The 21,713-nt window shown below is 39.1% G+C and overlaps 1 protein-coding gene across 1 annotated transcript; it reads right to left on the bottom strand.

Annotated features, from left to right (window-relative positions):
* Nucleotides 1-86: 86 nt before the first annotated feature.
* LOC139327467 (membrane-spanning 4-domains subfamily A member 6A-like) lies at nucleotides 87-11,841 on the bottom strand. Its single transcript, XM_070957305.1, has 7 exons — nucleotides 11,777-11,841; nucleotides 9,455-9,636; nucleotides 8,074-8,190; nucleotides 7,467-7,523; nucleotides 5,776-5,922; nucleotides 3,767-3,883; nucleotides 87-2,415 (listed from the first exon to the last, which is right to left on the bottom strand). The coding sequence occupies exons 2-7, from the start codon at nucleotides 9,632-9,634 to the stop codon at nucleotides 2,407-2,409; spliced, it is 627 nt and encodes a 208-aa protein (XP_070813406.1). The 5' UTR covers nucleotides 9,635-9,636; nucleotides 11,777-11,841; the 3' UTR covers nucleotides 87-2,406.
* Nucleotides 11,842-21,713: the final 9,872 nt, after the last annotated feature.

Raw genomic sequence — 21,713 nt, 5'->3', positions numbered from 1 at the left:
CAACTGTTAAGAATAGTTATTTCAATGCAAATATCAATGTGAACATGACAAGTCATATTTACATAGTTTAGAAATCTAAAGGCACTTGTTTCACTTTTTTCCATTACAATAAGCACCCATTACTATATCAAACAAACAAACAAACAAACAAACAAACAAACAGTAGAAATGGAAGTACTCATAATGTTTGCACAAGCACTACATGCAGCTATGCAGCCACTCTGGGATCTGTCTTATTACAAAAGAGATCTACAAAAACTCCCTAAAATTCATGATGATTTTGAGTTGAAGCACAGATTACTTGGTGAAATGGCTCTTTGTTTTACAGCTTTACAAGTAAAGCTGTAAACATAATAAGGTCATTTTATTTGCGTCAAAGTGCTTGTAATAGATGTTATGAAATCTAGGAGGGAAAGGATGCAGTCCAGAGGTGTTAAGAGGTAACTTGGTCCAAATATTACGTGTGAGAGAAAGAGGGTGAAAACAGCACTTCCCTAAAATTGTTCACAGAGTATATGGTAGATGCAGATACTACTGTCCTCAATCTGGCAAGATTCTGTCTATAAGTATGAAATAATAACGAATTCAGTTTGCAAGGTTCACCATGTGTCATTCTTAGTTTTGGGCCTGATATCACCTCTGTATTTATGAAATTTAATCATGGGCGGGCACTTCTAAGAAGCAGAGTGGGCACAAAAGTTTCTCTAGAACAGATAAATTAAAAAGTAAGCATTTCATGTGGAAATAGTTTATGAAGGGAAAACAAACAAGACCTTGCAAAACATCAGAAAAATTGATCTGATAAAAATAGACATTATCAATCTGAGTGGATAAATTGGATCTATGAAGCTGTGGAACACATTTAATTCTAATGTGTTCATTAGAATTAAATGCTAAGCCTTTGCTACAAGTGGAGATACTAAGGTAAATGGCATATGCTGGACCAAGATAAGTGTTTAGGCTGTTATTTATTTGCTGAATGCACAAGCTGGCCAATAACCATTTGTTTCTTTTGCGTTCAGAAATAATTCTGTTTCATATCAGTGTGATCAAGGCTTAAGAAATTTGGTTCAAGTTCCTGATAGGTTGCTTCTCAGCCATGAATTGAATGATTCCTCCTTTGGCAGGGGTAGTTTCCTTTTTTCCTAAAGGCAGCACATCCCTGGTAATTAGTTGGTAACGTATTTCCCATTCTCTTTTACTACGGTATTTTTAATAAAGTAAAACTCAACTCTAGGGCAACAAAAATAAACTAATTTTAGCAGAACAACTTTCTCTGCTTTCTGTACAAACCACCTTTCTGATTTCTAATCAATGCATTTCTTATAATACAGCCCAGTGCTGATTGGAAACCTTTATGGACTTTTTATGTGAAACTAAAAAAAATGAAATTACCGTACATGGTTTGGATCATTAGAAGATAAAATAATTATTTAAAAAATGTAAAAAGTGTTGTAACTATAGGGTAAAAGCTTAATGTACATTTATGCTTATAACTGCTATAAAAATAGCAGTAGCACTTAGACTTATATACCATTTTACATTGCTTTTCTAAGTGGTTTACAGAGTCACCTTATTGCCCCCAACAATCTGGGTCCTCATTTTACCGACCTTGGAAGGATGGAAAGCTTGAGTCAACCTTGAGCTGCTCAGAATCTAACTCCTGGAGTGGGCAGTGAGTTATACCTGGAATACTGCAATCTAACCACTGCGCCACCACGACTTTATAAAATCAGAAATCATTTCTTTATATTTCTTTTCTGCCCATGTTCTGTGCTTTTCCTATTTCTTTTCTTCCTTTTTATTCTAAACATTAGTTCTTGATAGTTTCTGTCATCTTTTAATTGTAATACTACATATATATATAAAAAAGTAAAGTTGAAAAAACTCAGAAGCCTACTTAGGAAAAGCTCTCCCTAGTACAAACACACAGAGGAAAATATGCAAATTTAAGGTAATTCCAAACAGATGGCCTCTTAGGGGGGAGGAGGAGGAAACCACTTGCAGATAATCTATCTCTTCTTCATGAAGACCTCAAAGAGTTACAAATGGGAGTGATGGTAAAGCCCTTGTATTATAAAATTTAGAATCGCCAGCACATATCATGATTGGTGCTTTTCAGGATATGAACATGGATGCAACTACGGAGGATGCTTCATAATGCAGGAAATGTGACAGACCTTCCATTTAGGATAAACTCGTGGCTGTCCTGTATAGAAGAAGCTCATAATAAACAAATACAAAACTTGTTCTCCATTTCTGCGTTGAGGCAGATTTTTGGGATTTAGCAAGAGAAGGGATGGTAGAGATAGGAAGCTCACACTCATATACAGTAGCTTCAAGCCAGCGAAGCATCTAGAGTAAATATTCAGCATTGTGTGACAGAAGAGGAGAAACCACTTGTCTTCATGATTCCTGGAAAACACACACAATAAAGATTAATCTAACATCTGTAAAAGTTTTTAACTATTTAATTGCTCAGGAATAAGAAGTTCATTTTTCTGCATAATTCCCGAAATAGTAGAATCAAAATTGCAAAATTGCTTAATGCATTGTAAGCCGCCCTGAGTCTCCGGAGAAGGGCGGCATATAAAAATAAATAAATAAATTAAAAAAAAAATGCCTGGAGAACATTTGGGAATCTCTAAACGGTAACAGAAAGATGTTTAGGATTTGAGAGTCCCCAGAGCCTGAAAATCAGAAGAAAGTCCTGGTGCACCTTCTCCAACTAACGTATTTTGTCACAAGGCATAAGCTTTCATGAGCTGTGCTTACTTCGCCATGTGTACAGAGTGATGTGGATTTAATAATATTTATTAGATGGGAAAATTACTATCGGACTTTTCTGATTTTTTTTTACTATTATGGATTATACAGAATTCCAAACGAGTTAGAAGGGACCTTGGAGGTCTTCTGATCCAAACCCCCTACTCAAGCAGAAAACCCTGTACCATTTCAAACAAATGGCTGTCCAACCTCTTTTTAATAACCTCCAATATTTGAATATCCACAACTTCTGGAGGCAGGGTGTTCCACTGATTAATTATTCTCACTGTCAGGAAATTTCTCTTTAGTTTCAGGTTGGATCTCTCCTTGATAACACAGTTTATCTAGCTCATTGATTAATGGCTCTCCTCCTTTATAGCCCTCATAACTCCTGGTTTAAGACTACATTTCAGGGATGAAATGCTCCCGGTTCGGACTAGATCGCCCAATCCGGTAGCGATGGAGGCGGGTGGTTCGGAGAACCGGTAGCAAAAATCCCTGCCCCCCCATGCCCAGCTGAGCCGCATAATCATCAGAGGCTTTTTTTTTACTTTTAAAAGCATTTTTTCTACAACCTCTTCGGCCAAAAAAATGCTTTTAAAAGTAAAAAAAAAAAGCCTCTGATGATTGCGCGGCTCAGCTTGGATCGTCAGAGGCATTTAAAAGAAAAAAAACCCATTTTTTCTTTTAAATGCCTCTGACGATCCAAGCTGAGTTTTTTAAAAAGCCTCGACTGATCAGGCAACTCAGCTGGGATCGTCAGAGGCATTTAAAAGAAAAAAAACCCTTTTTTATAAAGCATTTTTTTATAACCTCTTCCCTGAAGATGTTGTAGAAAAAATGGTTTTAAAAGTAAAAAAAAAAAAAAATGGCCACGCCCACCCAGTCACATTACCCCCCCCACCAAGCCACGCCCACAGAAGCAGTAGTAACAAATTTTAGATTTCACCACTGCTACATTTGCTACATTAGTAACCCAGACAAAAGTTTTTATTCTCACCATTGGTTGATAGATCTGTTGCTTTTGAATCTTGAGCCTAATGATGGCCGTGATAGCTAAGGATACTTCAAGAAACACAAAGATGAGGAACACAGAGTTCAGGCCAAATGACAGCGTCTGTGGGCAAAATCACATGCAATTCTGCTGATTACCACCACTTCACCTGACTGTAAATTCCTCTCTTATATAAACCATAGAATTGAAAACATTATCATTATAGTTGTTTGGGAACTACAGGAATTTATATTTTAGTGAAGTGAAGAGCAATTAATTAACTTAAAACCCAAATATTACTCAATTATTTAATTTAGTTACATGATATAAACTTAGCTTATATGTTGATAACTTGGAGGTTATTTGCTCTTTTTGTACCACCTCACTCAAGAGTATTGCCTGAGCCCCTCTGAAATTAAAAGGGGGGTACAAGTGAAGACTACAGGAGTCACCTACTGTGATCACCTCAGTCAGGAAGTCGGAGGGGATGGGCTTCTGCTTGCCTCAGATTCATCCTTCCCATGCGAGACAAGTGCTTTTCCAGACTTTTGCCTAGGGTAGCACCTTACTTGAATAGGCAGGTGGTGACCACATTAGGCTTCTTTGCTTCTTCAGGTTTTTAGTTTCTTTTTATTCTTCTTTTTAGTTTCTTTCTGTTTCCCCCAAAATAAGACATCCCCTGATAATAAGCCCAATCGGGCTTTTGAGCGCATGGCAATAAGGCCAAGCGCTTATTTCAGGGATCAAAGAAATATAAGACAGGGTCTTATTTTTGGGGAAACACGGTAGCAACAGCACTTAGACTTGTATACTGCTTCACAGTCCTTTTCAGTCCTCTCTAATTGGTTTACAGAGTCAGCATAACTGATTCTGTATAGACCCAACAATCTGGGTCCTCATTTTACTGACTTTAGAAGGATGGAAGGCTGAGTCAACCTTGAGCCTGGTGAGATTCAAACTGTCAAATTGCAGGCAGCCAGCAGGCAGCAGAAGTAACTTGCAGTACTGCATTCTAACCACTGCGCCGCCACAGCTCTTATGTTAGCTTCTTCTTTGTATTTCTAGTTTTCCTATTTTTTTCTAGCTACAAATCTTTTTTTTTTTAAATTTTATTAACATAAACAAACGTAAAACACAAATACATGTAAACACTTATACATTAACAAAGAGTCAATCGACTAAATTCTAGAAAACCTTCGCATCGGTGATTAATGTCCATTTAACCAATTTTCCTTAATCATACTATTTACAAATTTACTTGCTTATACCTTAATATATTCATTGAAGTTCAGCAGTATCTTTCCTAGCTACAAATCTATTGAGCAAATTTTTATGAAGATTATGAAGACTGAAAAAGCAGCAAGCCATCAGGATGCACGTCCCTCCCTTCAGATGAGATCTTTTCTTTAAGCTAGCAACTGAACAGTGCAGGCAGTGAAGAGTTGCATAGAATGTGCATGGTTATGCTCATAATAATTACTGCTGCATTATGGGAGATGATAAGCAGGAAAGTGTTGCAAAGAAATAAATGCTAAGATGGGAAGGTTGAATAAATCAAAATTCAAGAAATGATATCATGAGTTTCTCAATCAGTATAGAAAGAATACAGTAATTGGATTTAGACACTATACTCAGAAATAATGTTTAATTCTGACTGTATGGACCCAACCACTGAGAATTGATAACACTAATTTGTGTCTTAGGATGTTGTATGTATTTAGTTATTTGCAGTTTGCTTATCAAATCATGGTAAATCATTAAGGAAATCATGGCTTAATGTATCTTAACTCAGTGCATTTGTTTCTAATTAAAAATACCTGTGTAGCATAATTTAATTATAGTTTTGCAAGTGACACAAAAACAGTACAAAACAAAATAAATCTCATAATAGAGAACAGGGCTTATATCTATATCAAATTTAGACAAGTTGAAGAGTCTTGTAAGGTCTGAACCTTACTATGACAGAATCATTTCAATTGCTGCTACGTACACATGAAGGTAGTTCAGGAATTTACCTGATGAAAATTTCGGCAGTAGTGACTGGGTTTCCAGTCACATGGGTTTTCTTCTTTAACAGTTTGTGCAATCTCAATACCATGTAGGATTATTGCAACCAGTCCAACTACACAAAATGTCACGTTGATAAAGAAAGCAGAATGCACCTACATCAATATATTAGATAAAGGTTAGTTGTATAACTCTTAGAAGCATCTGTCTATATACTACTAAAACTCTTGTTGTCATGATCTTTAACCAGGCAAAATGGTGCATCACAGGGCAACCATTTTTGAACCAAGGTACCTTAAACGGACTAACTTACAGAATGAATCCAAAATACAGGACTCATGACTCCCGAATGAAATTTGAGAAAGTTGTGGCTGCTTCATGGTACTGGCTGCTGCTGTAATGATGGGCTGCTGCTCCGGTCACATGATCCTTATTTTCAACATTTTGTGACAGTTTCCCAGACAGATTCACAATCCTTTGCTCCCTCCCCCTCCCTTGGCAGCACCCATTTATCTGTCTGGTGAAATGGGAAAGGGGAAGGAAGGAAGGCAACGAGGAAGGGAGGAAGGAGAAAAAATAAACCTCCACATATCTTCCCCAGCCCATCCACCTGTATTTCTCCAGAGCTGAGCTGCCTACTCAACACCTTCCATGACCCACACCATCCTTCTCCCTCCTCCACCTGGCATTCGGTTCCTTTTCTCCTGCATATTGCCTCTCCTTGCCTCTTAAAAGCTAAAATAGTGAAATGATAGCATGTCAGTAATTCTGATTTCTACTAATAGGAAGAAATTATACCATCCGTAAACTCATTTAATCTAATTTAAAGGGAGAAAACAGTTTTGCTCCAGTTTCAACTAAAACAATGCAGAGCTAGGAAGACATTGACCTAGTTCCCCAAAACAGGTCGGCATATGATCAAATGTCCAGAGCTGATTCTAAACTGGTGCAAACTCTTCATGCAGACATTCCTTTAGTTATCTTTGTCAAATGTGAGTCTTTTCCCATTTGAGGCTAATTGCAGCACAAAGGCACCAGTGAATCCCCCCCCCCCAACCACCTCATGATATTGCTTTCAAATAACCTCCATCTCAGATGTGAGACAGCCGTGAATTTTCTTTAACTATATTGGTGTTAAAGTAGTGTTCCTTCCCTTAATCCAATGCTGGTTTTCCTGTAGATACAATCTAACATGTGTCACTAACCATTCTCTTGGTGGCATATTCAGATAATTCCTTGAATTTGCTTAGACACTTTATACTATCCTGTTTCCCTCAAAATAAGACATCCCCTGATAATAATCCCAATTGGGCTTTTGTGTGCATGGCAATAAGGCCAAGTGCTTATTTCGGGGTTAAAAAAAAAAAAGACAGGGTCTTATTTTCGGGGAAATACGGTAGTGTGGGCAAGCATCTTTCCCTCTGTTCTCAGGCACTGTCCTCCAAGATTATTTTGCTTTGGGCTGCAGGATGATTCAGTTCTTTCAAGGGGCCTTTCCTCTGTACTTACTAAATCTCTAAGTCAATCCCCATCCCAGAGACCTGAATCAGCCCAAACAGGAATTTTTTAGTGGGCTGCAAGGGTAGATGAGAGCAGTGAAGTAGTGAAGCCAGCTCTCTCTTTATTACTTCATGCTAAGGTGGCTTTACCTGAGGGAGAGAAAACAAAGCCAGACTGATAAATCTGGTGACATACTCACTAGCAGATCAGACTGTCTTTTCTCAACTTCTAACAACAAGGACCCAGTGATCAAGAGCTACAAAAGCAAAGAAAAACAAACAGAAGGTATAAGGATGAGCCTATTTTACATTGCAGAACCAGTGCTCCTAGAATCAGGCTGTTCCTACTAGACATTTATTAATTAACTCGATTTACATCCCTCTTCCTTACTCAAGCACTAAGTGCTGAAGGCAACTAAAAGATGAGAAAAAGCTTATTCCAGTTTCCCTTATAGGTAGGTCAAGGCATGCCAGTTGAATTTGTGTGAAATATGCTCAGAAACTTACACGTCCTCTATATCAAAGTATGTATCCCTTAACCTGGTGTCTGGCTTGCATTGGATTTTAACTTCACTGCTTTCTAACCAGCACTGATATTATGGGAACTGAATTCTAAGATATCTGGAAAGCACCAAGTTGGAAAAAAATGTGTAAGGAAAAGTTTGTGCTGAACAAACATATTGTCTACTGGGGGGGGGAGGGGTTTTTTTAGATCTCTCCCTGATTCTGAAACTATACAGAACCCTGCAGAAGCTTCTACAGACTGAAGATTGGTAAACCTTTGTGCTTCTCAAAAAGTTTGCTTACCAGGATCCCAGTCCAGAAGTAAATGCCACTTTGCACAGTGATGGTGAAGTTTTCTTGAGCTGCTGTCAGGGCAATCCCAAAGCTCACCTGGGTAGCTCCAAAAATAATCTGTAAGATCTGAAGGAAAAAAAGAAAAGAGGGTGCGAGTAATATACACTGCTCAAAAAAATAAAGGGAACACAAGCAGAAGACATCCGAGATCTGAATGAATGAAATAGCCTTATTAAATACTTTGTTCGTAACATACAGTAGTTTTGTGTTCCCTTTAGTTGTTTGAGCAGTGTATAAACTACTGTATGTAAAGAACAAAGTATTTAATAAGGCTATTTCATTCATTCAGATCTCGGATGTCTTCTGCTTGTGTTCCCTTTATTTTTTTGAGCAGTATATTTAGATGTCTAAAGCATTAACATCACCATCTAACAAACCCAAGGAGTATTTTGTGCTATGCAATCCCAAATATGTCAAAAGTTTTAATGAGAAATTTCCTACAAAATCACATTTTTCCTCTATTAGAAAGAGTATTTTGAATAAGAGAGCAATATTTTAAAAAAGGAGTTTGGTGGGAGATGAAAACCACACTCAGAATTATAAATAAAACCAGTACCATCATCTCAACTAAATGGTTAATGATTAACTCCTTAAATATGTTCTTGGGATTTCAGCACAGATTATTTGCAAGGGCTGTATCTGGAGATAGACCATCCAGTGCCCTCCTTGTGTTGCTGCCTTCTCCTCCTCTGGCTTTCCTTTTCTTTTTTAAATACAATCCTCACTTTAAAAAAAAAAAGAAATGTAGAATGGACTTTGAGCATTGGTTAAGGAAAAACCAAGCCATTAAGAGGGGTCTAGCAATACTGACTCCTTTAGGGATGCCATGCTAAAAAGTAGAAGTTCGTCTCCAAGGCCCTCCAAAACCAAAAATCTTTCTAAGTTTGCAAGCAGTCCAAAGTTATTCTTATATATCTGATTACCAACAATCCCAATAGAAGTAGTACAATAGCAAAAAATATCTGCTAAAACCATATTAACACAAAAATAACTGTAATGTCTTTGAGGTATAAGCTTCTTATTTAGGGATTATGCAAAAAATGTAGGTGTAGCAGTCCAGGTAGTAGGTTCTACTAGAATAGAACTCGGGAATACGGAGAGGAAGGATTAAGCCATGTTCTCCCTCTACATAAGGAACTCCAAATAAAAATGTAGTGTACCTTTCGGTTGCTAGCATAATCACATAAAAATGAAAGTCTGTGATTCTACTTATAATTCAATTTGACAAGTCTTTCTTGAATGGTCTTGAGGACCTGAGTTGTTTCACACAAAGAAATGGAGAGGCCTTCACAGAATTTGGGCTTAATTGGACAAATCTAGAGGGCCTTACCCCAATCACATTGAGCAGAGTATTCTTGATCTTTTTGTTATGGGTTAGTAGGAACTGAGATGCCGCAGAAGCAGAGTCAACCACTCTGACTGTAGCTGTCGGTGTTGGCAGAGAACCTGTCTGTTGGACCGTTTGAGTGATGATTCTCACATTTCCATGCTCTGTCACAGTGCTGGCCATTTCTGAAGAAAACCAAATGCATAATTAGCAAGAACCAAAATGAATGTGTTCCAGTTTATAAGAATCCCGGTGAACTGATATTTAAAATAAATCTGACCAATTCAAAAAATAGTGGAATTGTTTTCCCATTATATTTGATACATTACACCGCTTTCTAGCCTAGTGCCTTAGCCATTAGACCAAATTGGCTCAGATTCCAATTAACTACCATTCCAATAAATGTTTCACAAAGCTCCCCATCCTATATCTGTTTGTTTGATTTCTATTTCTAAGAATTTTATACTAGTTTTCATTACAGTAAACACAATTTTATTATTTTTAGCCCATTTATCTAACCTTACCTAGATGATTTTCAATTTTTTCAAGAGGGGGATATATAATTTTTGCATCATTTACAAATTTGATAAGCATTTCTGCTACTTGTTTACCAAAGTCATTGACAGAGTGGAAAGGGTGGTAGGTCCAGAACTGAACTGATATCCAACTTAATAAGCCACTTCAGTTTTGCAACCAAGTGTCTACCTAAACAAGAAGCACCAGCTTCACTAAACCCTGTTATTAACACAGCTGCCTGCAATTTACTGCTGGTTCGAATCTCTCCAAGGCTCAAGGTTGACTCAGCCTTCCATCCTTTCTAAGGTAGGTGAAATGAGGACCCAGTTTGTGGGGGCAATAAGCTGACTTTGTATAAATATACAAAAGTATGAAGGCTATTGTTTAACGCATTGTAAGCCGCCCTGAGTCTCCGGAGAAGGGTGGCATATAAATCAAATTAAAAAAAAAAAAAAAACCACAGTAGCAAGTTTCAAAGCTGATCACAAGTTGATTACTTTTAGGAGTGATTGGTGCTTCCAATCAAAAGGTTTTATTGTGCAATTTCTTACTGCATTCATAGGAGTCCAGAGGGTTTCCATATTTCATTATTTTCCATGTGTAACTGATCCACCTCCTTCATATAACAATGTGTATCACTTAATAACCATGGTATAAAAGATTGTAAAACAGGCTGTGACTCTCTTCATGACATCATTTAGCAAAGACGGTCCTAATTGTGGTCGTAAGTCAAGAACTATCTGTACTGAATAAGGGGCAATTTTGTGGGTTCAGACAGCACCCTAAGCTCAAACTAAACATTTTGGCTTAATGAAATGTAGGATTCCAGCCGATATTTATGGTGCTTCAATCAAAGGTTTATTGTACAATTTCCTACTGCATTCGTAGGAATCTGGAAGGTTTCCATATTTCATTATTTTTCATGTGTAACTGACCCACATCCTTCATATCATATTCAGAAGCCTTCCATCTGAAAGCTTACGAGAATTACAGTGTGTTTCCTAGCCCTCTTATTAAAGATAAAGCAAAACAAGTTTTTAGAAAGAACATTTTCTATTTCTTCCTCTTTAGGAGTTGATTTCACCATCTCCACAGACATTTCATGTTTTGATTTTGGGCATTGGCCCCAGTCAACCTGTTCATCGTGTATGTGAATTGCTTGATTCATTCTTGATTGTACAACTGAAAGGAAATGAAAATAGCAGCATATGACTGGAAATTTGGCAGAACCTTAGGGTCGACCTGGAAGAGATGCCATTAAGACAAAGAGCAACTGCATTAACGGACTTTCCAAAGCAAATAGGAAGACCCAATCCAGATGGACCGCCTGGGTGGGGAATAGAGGATCCCACCAGTGCTCCAAAGTGGAGCTAGGACCTTACATCTGAGGATGGGATCTCATCTACCTTGGCCCTCCAAAAGCACAGGCCAGATTTTTAAAATGATCAACCTACCAACGACTCTGCTGCAAAAGTCCACCCTCGAGGACAAACTGCCAAAATTGAAATTCTAGCCTGGATACCTGTGTGCAGAACGCGGAACCCTTTCCCTGCTCAACTCTGATGCCAATACTACCGGGGCCTCTGCGCTTGCTGCTTCCTCCTAACTGAAATCCGTATTCCTTCTCCACTACACTCTTGCTAATAAAGAAGATCTAATAAAGAAGATCACAACTGATTGTTTAGGTGTGTGCTCTGACTCGGCTTTGCCTCCGACCCTCCCGCGTAGTTTCTTGTTTTCCCCACACCCGCTCCTTCCTCCCACTGAAAAACACAGCGCCGATCTATAAGGAGCCGGAGAGACACTCACCCGCGAGAGAGCCGCTTCTTGCCTTCTCTAAGCTAGCAAGCCTTGGCCGGCACTTGCCACAGACCCCAAACTCTTTCGTTCCCCGCGTCGGTTTCCCGATCCCGAGACCAGGCAGCTGCGGTCGGTACCCCTTGCTGACAGTTTCGCTCGCATCACTTTTCCGGGAAAGAAAACGGAACGGAGGTCAGCAGGGGCGGCGAAACACCGAATCTCGCGTCTGCGCGCGCGCAAAGAGGTTGCTGTTGCTATCCCAGCTCCGGAGTTCTTCAGCAGCGGCTAATTTGGGGATATTTCTCAGAAATGACTTTATTCCTAATAAAAGTGCATGTGCTATTTTAGGGAAATGTTGCTTTATAGGATTTATTTGTTTTGTCTGTCTGTCTGTCTGTCTGTCTGTCTGTCTATCTCTACTACCTACCTACCTACTTACCTACTTACCTACTTACCTACTTACCTACCTACCTACCTACCTACCTACCTACCTACCTACCTACCTACCTACCTACCTACCTATCTATCTATCTATCTATCTATCTATCTATCTATCTATCTATCTATCTCTACCTACCTACCTACCTACCTACCTACTTATCTATCTATCATCTACCTGTCTGTCTGTCTGTCTATCTATCTCTACCTACCTACCTACCTACTTACCTACCTACCTATATCATCTATCTATCTATCTATCTATCTATCTATCTATCTATCTATCTATCTCCTAATTTCCTAATTCTTAACCACCCACTCCTTTCAGGACAGTGTACAATATTATTAATAAAATTAACATTAAAATCAGACTTGATTTAAAATTTAAAAGTTTTAAAATTACAAACATAACATTACATTTCAAAAAGTGAGAAATTCCAAGATTGGGGGGGGTAGCAGTTGTTAATACAGGTGGGGAGCAGGGAGGAGTACTCCTGGGGTTGGCCAGCCCCATCGTTGTATGGGACTCTTTATCCCTCAAGCAAGGCCCTCCAGTCAAGTTTTCATCCCTTTGTAATAGGCATGTAGGGTGTGTCATTTAATGGGGTGAACATTAATTTTTGCAATTTTTTTTTCAGTGAGGGGTTCTAAAAATATGTGTTTTTACACCAAGAATTCAAATGTGTTGTTATTTTTGCAGCTCGACAATATTTAGCTTGGTATGGTTAATCCATGTCTCATCATATACCCCACAAATACTGTTAAGTTTATTTTCTCAAAATTACACCTACAAAAATCGACTTTTTTTCTACATCTTATCTAGCTAAGCAAAAAATAATCCATGCAATCCTAAACTAACATCAGAAAGCAATTATCTGAGTTACCAAAATGTTTAAGTGAGTTTCATCAAGTCTTGTTTTGATTCGTTCTTCGACATCAGCCTCCAACTTGCTTCTTTTGTCTCTGATATAATCCTCATGTTTCTCACGTGTATACACTCTGGTTGCTGCCTCTGTGACCTGTTTCACGCATCACTCTATTGATTGGGCACGACAGTGGTACTTGCATTGGTTCATTGATGAACTTCTTTATTTCTGCTGTAGTCAGTTTGCACGTCAAAGATGGCTCATATACTCCTTCAGACCAGTCAATCAGCTCCAGCAGAGTGGATGCTCTGGCTTGACCTCTACCCAGTGCATGGCCCCACCTTCACAGCCAGTATTAACAATCATAGAATCTCCTCCAATGGCCTTCAGGCTTTTGTCAATGCCTTTCTTCTTCACGAAATACACCAGGTTACCTGGAATCACTTGGGCAGGTTTCCCGGTTTTTGAGCCTTTCTCTGGAGTGAAATGATAACGGAATCTTCCACCCAGCTCACTGCACACAGAATAATGTTCTTTGATGGTTCTGGGGAATTGCTGGTCAGAATTACTTTCTGGAGAATTGCTGGTCTGAAAAGTTATGATATTTGTGTAGTTATTTACCAAGCACATCTAAATTATATTAAAGTAACCAAAATACCTTTACAATCCTCAAGGCATGTCTCAACGTTTGAGCACCCCTAATGTTTGAAAATTGAAAGTTGAAAAATTTGACATGCCCTAATAGGCAGCTCCCCATCAGCACTCCAAATGGTTGAATATAATCATGCTGAGCGATGCAGTAGCTGTAGGGTGGAGAGAGGGAGTCTTGCCAAGGATTTCCCAACAAGCTGCATTGCTGAGTCAGGTTCTGCCTTCTAGCTCAGAAACATTGTTTCTTCCCTTTGTAAGTCATGCAAGTCAGGGTTTCTCTATCTTGGCAGCTTTCAAAATGCATTTGAAAGCTACCAAAAGTTGAAAAATACTGATCTAAGTGACTCTAGGCTGTATACAACATGTTAGAGCAGGGGTCTGCAACCTTAAATATTCAAAAAGCCATTTGGACCCGTTTCCCACAGAAAAGAAAACACCGGGAGCCACAAAACCTGGGTGGGCATGGCCAACTCAATGTCACTCACTTCCACCAGTCATATGACTACCCCTAGCCATGCCTACCCGGCCAGTCATTAGGGCAGAGAACCCATTGTTAAAAAACACCGGGAACCACAAAATCCTTTTGACATCTCTCTCTCTCTCGCCTCCCTCCCTCCCTCTCTCTCTGTATCTCCCTGTCTCTGCCCTGGCCGCTTCTCCATCCCCCATCATCGCCCTTACCTTCTCAGGCCAGGCAAGGAGTGACTGGGAGGGGAGGGCAAAGGGTGGGGCCAGCCAGTGGTGGGATCACCTGACAGGGAGCCACAGCAGAGGGCCCAAAGAGACGCATGTGGCTCTGGAGCCACAGGTTGCTGACCCCTGTGTTAAAGCAATGAAATAAGTCGAAAGCAATGACAAGCAACAACAGCAGCCAAAATCTGTTTGTCAGGGAAGGAAATAACAAGCACCAAGGAATAAAATCCAAAATCACTGTGGCGAGAGGCCTGCTGAAAAAAATGGATTTTAAAGGCTTCTCTAAACCAATACAGGGAGGAAGCTATTTAGATTTTGGAGGAGATACAATCTCATAGAGCAGTAGGGGAGGGGACCACACACAAAGAGCCCATGTCCAAGGTCCACCAGATGACCTATTGTTGTGAGGGCTTGTGGAAATGGAAGATGGGCAGAAGAGATGTTGCCTTGGGAAAGATCAGCTAAGAGAGGGCAGAGCCCACAGTCACATAAGGAATGGACAATCAGGCTCAGAAGGAACACTCCCCACCCACCCCCAGGCTGTAAAGGAGATGGTGAGAGATTGTATTGGTGGTCCTCGACGTATGACCCCAATTGAGCCCCAAATTTCTGTTGCTAAGTGAGACATTTGTTAAGTGAGCTTTGCCCCATTTTACAGCCTTTCTTGCCATAGTTGTTAAGTGAATCGTTGCAGTTGTTGAGTTAGTAGCATGGTTGTTAAGTGAATCAGACTTCCCCATTGACTTTGCTTGTCTGAAGTTCGCAAAAGGTGATCACATGACCCCAGGACACTGCAACCGTCATAAATATAAACCAGCTGCCAAGCGTCCAAATTTTGATCACGTGACCATGGGGATGCTGCAACGATCATAAGTATGAAAAATGGTCATAAGTCACTTTTTCAGTGCTGTAGTAACTTTGAACGGTCACTAAATGAACTGTTGTAAGTCGAGGACTACCTGCACTTTAAGACTTAAACATTAATCAATAATGCAGTTATTCTGTACATACATTTAATACGGCTTTAATTTTTTTAAATGAAAAGATTCATAGTCCCATTCTAGATATTAGCCTTCTGCAACTTGGCATTCTCCAAATGTGGCACTTCCCAGCCAGAATGGTGAAAATGTTTATTATCTAGCAATTTGAACCACTGAGGTCTGAAAAGATCTGGAGAATGTTCTGCTAAAGAAATTTGAAATTTGGAATAGGTATTTATTGAGACGTGAACCCTGCTGTTTATTTATTTGTATTCCACCTTTATCATATTTACAAATAACTCAAGATGGCAAACATATCCAACATACCTCCCTTCTCCTATTTTCCCCACAACAACCACCCTGTGAGGTGAATTGGGCTGAGAGAGAATGACTGGCCCAAAATCGCCCACCTGGTTTTCATGGCTAAGGCAGGACTAGAACTCACAGTCTCTCACTTTCTAGTCTGGTGCCTTAATCACTAGATCAGACTGGCCCCCTCGTTGCTTGGAGAGTGCTTTCTAATAATTGGTTTAAGGAAATTCCAGAGACATCTTTCATTGTTCCATTATGTAATTTTATGAGAAACTCAGATATTGCTCAACTATACAGCATTAAATATTGCATAAACCTTATGTTGTCCTGATATGCTTCCTTTCCTAAGAGGCATTCAATGCACGCTTCTCCTTATTATCTCTGGATATTAGGTTAAAAAACAGTGAATGACCCAAAGCTCCTAGTCATTGAAGGATGGTTTGCCCTGCTACAGGAAATCTTATTAACACCATCAAAGTATTGCAAGATATTACAGTATTGCAATACTAGATTGTATTGCAATACAATCCATATACGAGAATGGTCTTAGTACATGTAAAAGCTGAGACTGTGAAATGCAAGAAGAAAATCAAGACCTTCCACTTCAGCTATATCTTCCACAATGTGGTCCTTGATGCATTGAATTGTCCTTTCATACTACATGTTTTCCTTTAAAGAGGCAAACAGGGGAAATGAGGTTTGGAAAACTTGGATCCAATACTATATTCTTGGGTGAAAAGACCTGCCATTTCTCACTGCTGGTTGGTTAGGTTGGGAGTGAAGGGGATTGACCCCAAGGGAGTCCCCAGAGCTCCAAGCTGCCTCTTCCAACAGCAGAGATCTGGGGTGTGTGTGTGTGTGTGTGTGTGTGTGTGTGGAGGAGGAGGGGGAGATTAAGTGGTTGCACAAACAATGAAAGTTCATGAGAAAAGGGAAGGAAAAAATCAGCAGATTTCTATTCCTCTTTCTGAAAAGGATCCAAGTAAATTCACAAGTAGAGCTATTGTCCAATTTACCCTCTTGTGAAGGTCTTCAGGAAGACTTCTCCCTACATGACAGACTTCATTTCCTTAATCCTGAGTTTCCTTTCTTTCTCCAAATAATATAAGCCTCCCCTCAACACAGTGCCCTCAAAATCTCACACATTAAGAATGAGTTTGTACATTTTACTAGGACACAGTTTACTTAAAGATGGCTTGTGGAACACCCCCCCCCCCCAATGTATTACTTTAGTAAGTGAGCAACTATGGCTTACAAACTAACCTGGCTACTTTCTCATCATATTTTGGGATGTTCTGTGTGGATCATCAGATCCCACCAGGAGGATTTAGAGAAAAGTCACATTAAAACCAAAAACAATAAAGTTGGCCAAAGGGCAAATGGGGAGCTCTGCTAAAATCTGTGCTTGGCTTCCCCCTTTGTCCGTGCAAAGCAGCTAGTGCCTTCCCAGGCAAGCAGGAAGTGACTTTTGAAAGCATTCTCACTTTGCTTGCGCAAGGCCCATTGAGCATGATCAGAGCCACCAAATTGGAGAACTCTGTGACAGATGCTTAAAAAGTCAATGATGAAAAGTAGCTAGCCTATTTATTACTTCCCTAACTCTATCCCCAATACAGCAGGTTTTTTTGCAGTGCTTGTCAGTTATCTCCCCCCCCATGTGACTTTCTCTTTCCTTCCTTTCTTAGAAACTGAGAACTATGACTCAGACGGAGTTCCAGAGGACTCTGCTGCTGCCTAGGCTGAGGAGGAGGAGGCAAAGAACCTGGGAGACATGTTAGGAAGCTCTAGCAGTGAGGAGGCAGCCTTCAGCGGACACAAACACTGCAACAAATTTGCATGCTCAAGTTTAATGATTTTAAATTTCAGAACAAATCTATTCATTCATTTTCATAATTTGAGGCCATAGATTCTTGGATTCTTGTTGTTTAAGTTGCCTTTCCCCCCCACCAAGCATTATGCATCTTTTACCTGCTGGTCTCTTTCCACCTGAGTTTACACAATATATTTAAATAAACCACTCACAAATAATTTCAGTTGGAGTGGCTTATAAGCCTTGTAAAATGAATGAAAGGGATGGATTGATGGATGATAAGTAAGTAAGATTGGGGAGAAAATGACTTGACACAACCTTGTGCTACATCTGGCATTAAAGATACAATTCAGGTTCAAAAGGATTTCTTTTTGTCTTTCACCAGAAGGAAAAAGGAAACGCATGGCATCTTTTTTCTTCCCAGTGAAGCTGAAAAAAGTCATTGCAGAAAAATGGAACAATTGTGACCCTCTGCTGATGCACAAGTGTCTCCCTCTTATCTTCCAATGAAGGCCACTAGATTATAGAACTCTCTGTCTTTGCAGGGACATGTGTGTATCTTTGTAGGTCAGGAGAAGACTATATGGATATATATTTGTGCATAGAGATCTATCTCAAAACTCCCCAACTTTACTTACTCAAAATTAACCCCATCTTCTTCAGCATAACCTTCAAATGTTTAAAGATACTATCAGATTTCATTTTGTATCTTATATTCTCCAGGCAACTTTTTCCAGCTGGACTTCTTAAGTCTAGTTTTGGAAACTTTCAAAGCAATGATGCCCAGCAATAGACATCACTGGTCTTTGTAGTGAAATTTGGTCAAAGCAGAGTAGAACTGTGTCTACACTGGCTATTGATTAACTTATTTATCCTGTCCTTTTATTCTGGAGATCAAGACAGTGTACACAATGTTCTTCCTCTTTCTCCCTCTGACACCACTCTGTGAGATGGAGAAGATGGTCCAAAGTCACTCAGTAAGATAATATATTTATTTATTTATTCGATTTATATGCCGCCCTTTTCCGGAGACTCAGGGCGGCTTACAATGCGTTAAGCAATAGCCTTCATACTTTTGTATATACCTGCTTAGTAGGGCTTTCGCCCCCCCCCCCCCCACAAGCTGCAATATAGCTATTGCAGAAGCCCAAAGATGTATCTTTTTGTGGGAAAAATAGGCATGAACATGGCCAAAATATTTCTAGTGCAAACTTTTCACTGTAACACAAATCAATGAACTTATTTGCCACATTACTTACTTTTTGTGGTGGTGTGTAATTGGGAGAAGCAAGGTACTGTTTTCATCACATCACAATATCAAATCATTCTGAAGGATTTGTATTATTATGCAATTGTTAAACGTGAAAACTTGCTGTTTGTAAAGTTCTGCCATTGTTTGTTATTTTATTATTTTATTTTATTATCATTTATTTTTAATTGAAATATGGTGATTTGGACCATGAGTGCTTTAGAACCCAATTTATGGAACCCCAGGGCCCCCATGTCTATCATTCCCATCAGAGTTCAATAGAATTGGACAGCTATAACAAATTTAAATAAATAAATTCCCCAAAAGCATCAGCAGTTTTTGCCAAAATGAAAACTGTCATTTTGACTCATGAAATCACTGAGAATAGCAGTGGTTTAAAATAGTTCTTTATAAATGAAAAATCTTTCTGCCCAAGAATCTACAACAACAACAACAACAACAACAACAACAACAACAACAACAAAAATGTAGTTCTTTTTGCCCACAATGCTGCATTCACTATAGCCAATCATTTTAAATCATCTATTGGTCTTTTTGATTTAAACAATAAAATGTACATGCATTGGTATTCTAATAAAAATACCCCAAAGAAAAGAAATAATCTGAACTCATAATGAATTGCTAAACAGTGAAAGATATAAAGTGATTTGAGCCATGATTTAATTTTAAATTTAAGATTGTTGGGGGCAATATGCCGATTCTGTAAACCCCTTAGAGAGGGCTGTAAAAAAGCACTATGAAGTGGTATATAAGTCTAAGTGCTATTGCTATGATGACACTGTAAACCCCTTAGAGAGTGCTGTAAAGAAGTATGGAGCAATACTGTATATGTTTGGTTGCCATCAGTGGCCAACCTTCAAAGTCTCCTTTTATCATGTTTTTTATTAATCTACAATACGTTCCCACAAGAAGACCTCTTATGCTTAAAATTCAAATTCAAAATCTTCACATGTTTTAATAGGATTTTAAGAAATCCTATTAATTAATTAATTAATAAGGCTGCATTACTATTACTATTTTATCAGGTTCGCCTGATACGCCAGTTGCGTCCCTTTCTGGATTGGGACTCGTTACGCATGGTCACTCATGCCCTCATCACTTCCTGCCTGGACTACTGTAATGCTTTCTACATGGGGCTCCCCTTGAGGAGCACCCGGAGGCTCCCGGTGGTCCAGAATGCGGCCGCGCGGGTAGTTATGGGAGCAACGTGGCGCTCCCATGTGACCCCCCTCCTGTGCGAGCTGCACTGGCTCCCGGTGGTCTTCCGGGTGCGCTTCAAGGTTCTGATTACCACCTTTAGAGTGCTCCATGGCTTAGGACCGGGGTATCTACGAGACCGCCTTCTGCCACCAGTAGCTTCTCATCGACCAGTATGCTCCCATAGAGAGGGTCTCCTCAGAGTGCCGTCGGTCAAACAATGTTGACTGATGGCCCCCAGGGGGAGAGCCTGCTCTGTGGGGGCACCTGCCATCTGGAACGAGCTCCCCCCGGAGATACGGAGGATCCCAGATTTGCGCACTTTCCGCCGCACCCTCAAAACATTCTTATTCCAGCAGGCTGGTCTGGGCTAACCTCCCTTTTAATTGCTTTTAAATCTGTTTTATAAATTGGGGTGTTTTAAATCAGGCCAAAGTATTTAATGTATTTTAAATGGTTTTTAACGTTTGTATTATATGTATTTTACTTTTTGGCTGTTCACCACCCTGAGTCCTTCGGGAGTAGGGTGGTATATAAATTTAATTATAAATAAATAAATAAATAAACAAACAAATAAATAAATAAATAAATAAACTTTTAGTCTCCTCACCATTCCTATCACCCATCTCCTCCCACTTATGATGGCATGACTGTAACTTTGTTGCTTGTATCCTTACGATTTATATTGATTGTTTCCTGATTGCTTATTTGTAACATATGACTATCATTAAGTGTTGTACCTTATGATTCTTGACAAATGTATCTTGTCTTTTTATGTACACTGAGGGCATATGCACCAAAGACAAATTCCTTGTGTGTCCAATAAAGAATTCTGTTCTGTTCTGTTCTGTTCTGTTCTGTTCTGTTCTGTTCTATTCTATTCTTTAATTAGGATTGTTCTAATTAATTTCAAAATCTTATTCCCAGTTCAGCTGATCCATGGTTTTATAATTTTCCAAAATCAAAATTCTAATCAACCTTTTGCTATTTATTTAGAAAAATCCTTAAACTTGTATTTAAACTTCTTTCACTAAGGATTGAAGGAAACTCAGTTGATGTTTTCAGAATTCCTGATTCAAATGTCCCTAATAGCTGAAAAATTTATTAGAAAAAGAGGTATCTAGTGTCTTTTAGAAAGTGCCAATCATGGTTTGAACAATTTCTTAGACAAATTTATTGTCTATTTTTTCATTTCCTTGAGCTCTAAACCTGCCAGAGATCACTGTTTTGCAGACTCCTCATAAGGAGAAACTGCATAGATTACTTGGGGGCCTGAAGTCTTTTTCTTGTCTGGAGAAGATTACAAAGAACCAATCTATTCACTGGCTCTTCATTCCATCATGGCAGAGCTGTCTTCAGTTCACTATTACTTACTTGAAAGCCAAAATTTTCCTCCATCTTATGATTGTCCAATGATTTCATTCTGATCATGCCTATTCTGTAGTAATCTCTCTGGTCTACTGCCTCTTTCCACTGGAAAGAAGGGAGGAAGGAAGGGAGAAAAGGAAGGAAGGAAGGAAGGAAGGAAGGAGAAAGAAAGAAAGAAAGAAAGAAAGAAAGAGAAAGAAAGAAAGAAAGAAAGAAAGAAAGAGAAAGAAAGAAAGAAAGAACGAAAGAAAGAAAGAAAGAAAGAAAGAAAGAAAGAAAGAAAGAAAGAAAGAAAGAAAGAAAGAAAGGCAGTCTTAAATTTTCTGTAATCCAGTCTGGAGAAATATAGCATCAGTGACAT

This window comes from Pituophis catenifer, unplaced genomic scaffold (assembly GCF_029215685.1).
Source record: "Pituophis catenifer annectens isolate HBS135680 unplaced genomic scaffold, rPitCat1.0.hap2 SCAF_1, whole genome shotgun sequence".
In the NCBI taxonomy this organism is placed as follows: domain Eukaryota; kingdom Metazoa; phylum Chordata; class Lepidosauria; order Squamata; family Colubridae; genus Pituophis; species Pituophis catenifer.
Note: the sequence above shows the minus strand (reverse complement) of the source record. Positions and strands in the feature narration are given on the sequence as shown.

Coding starts and splice junctions, on each gene's coding strand:
- LOC139327467 (XM_070957305.1), bottom strand. CDS start 9,634: ATGGCCAGCACTGTGACAGAGCATGGAAATGTGAGAATCATCACTCAA. Junction 7,524..8,073: donor ACTTCTGGACTGGGATCCTG/GTAAGCAAACTT, acceptor TTGCTTTTGTAG/CTCTTGATCACTGGGTCCTT. Junction 5,923..7,466: donor AAAGACAGTCTGATCTGCTA/GTGAGTATGTCA, acceptor ATATTGATGTAG/GTGCATTCTGCTTTCTTTAT.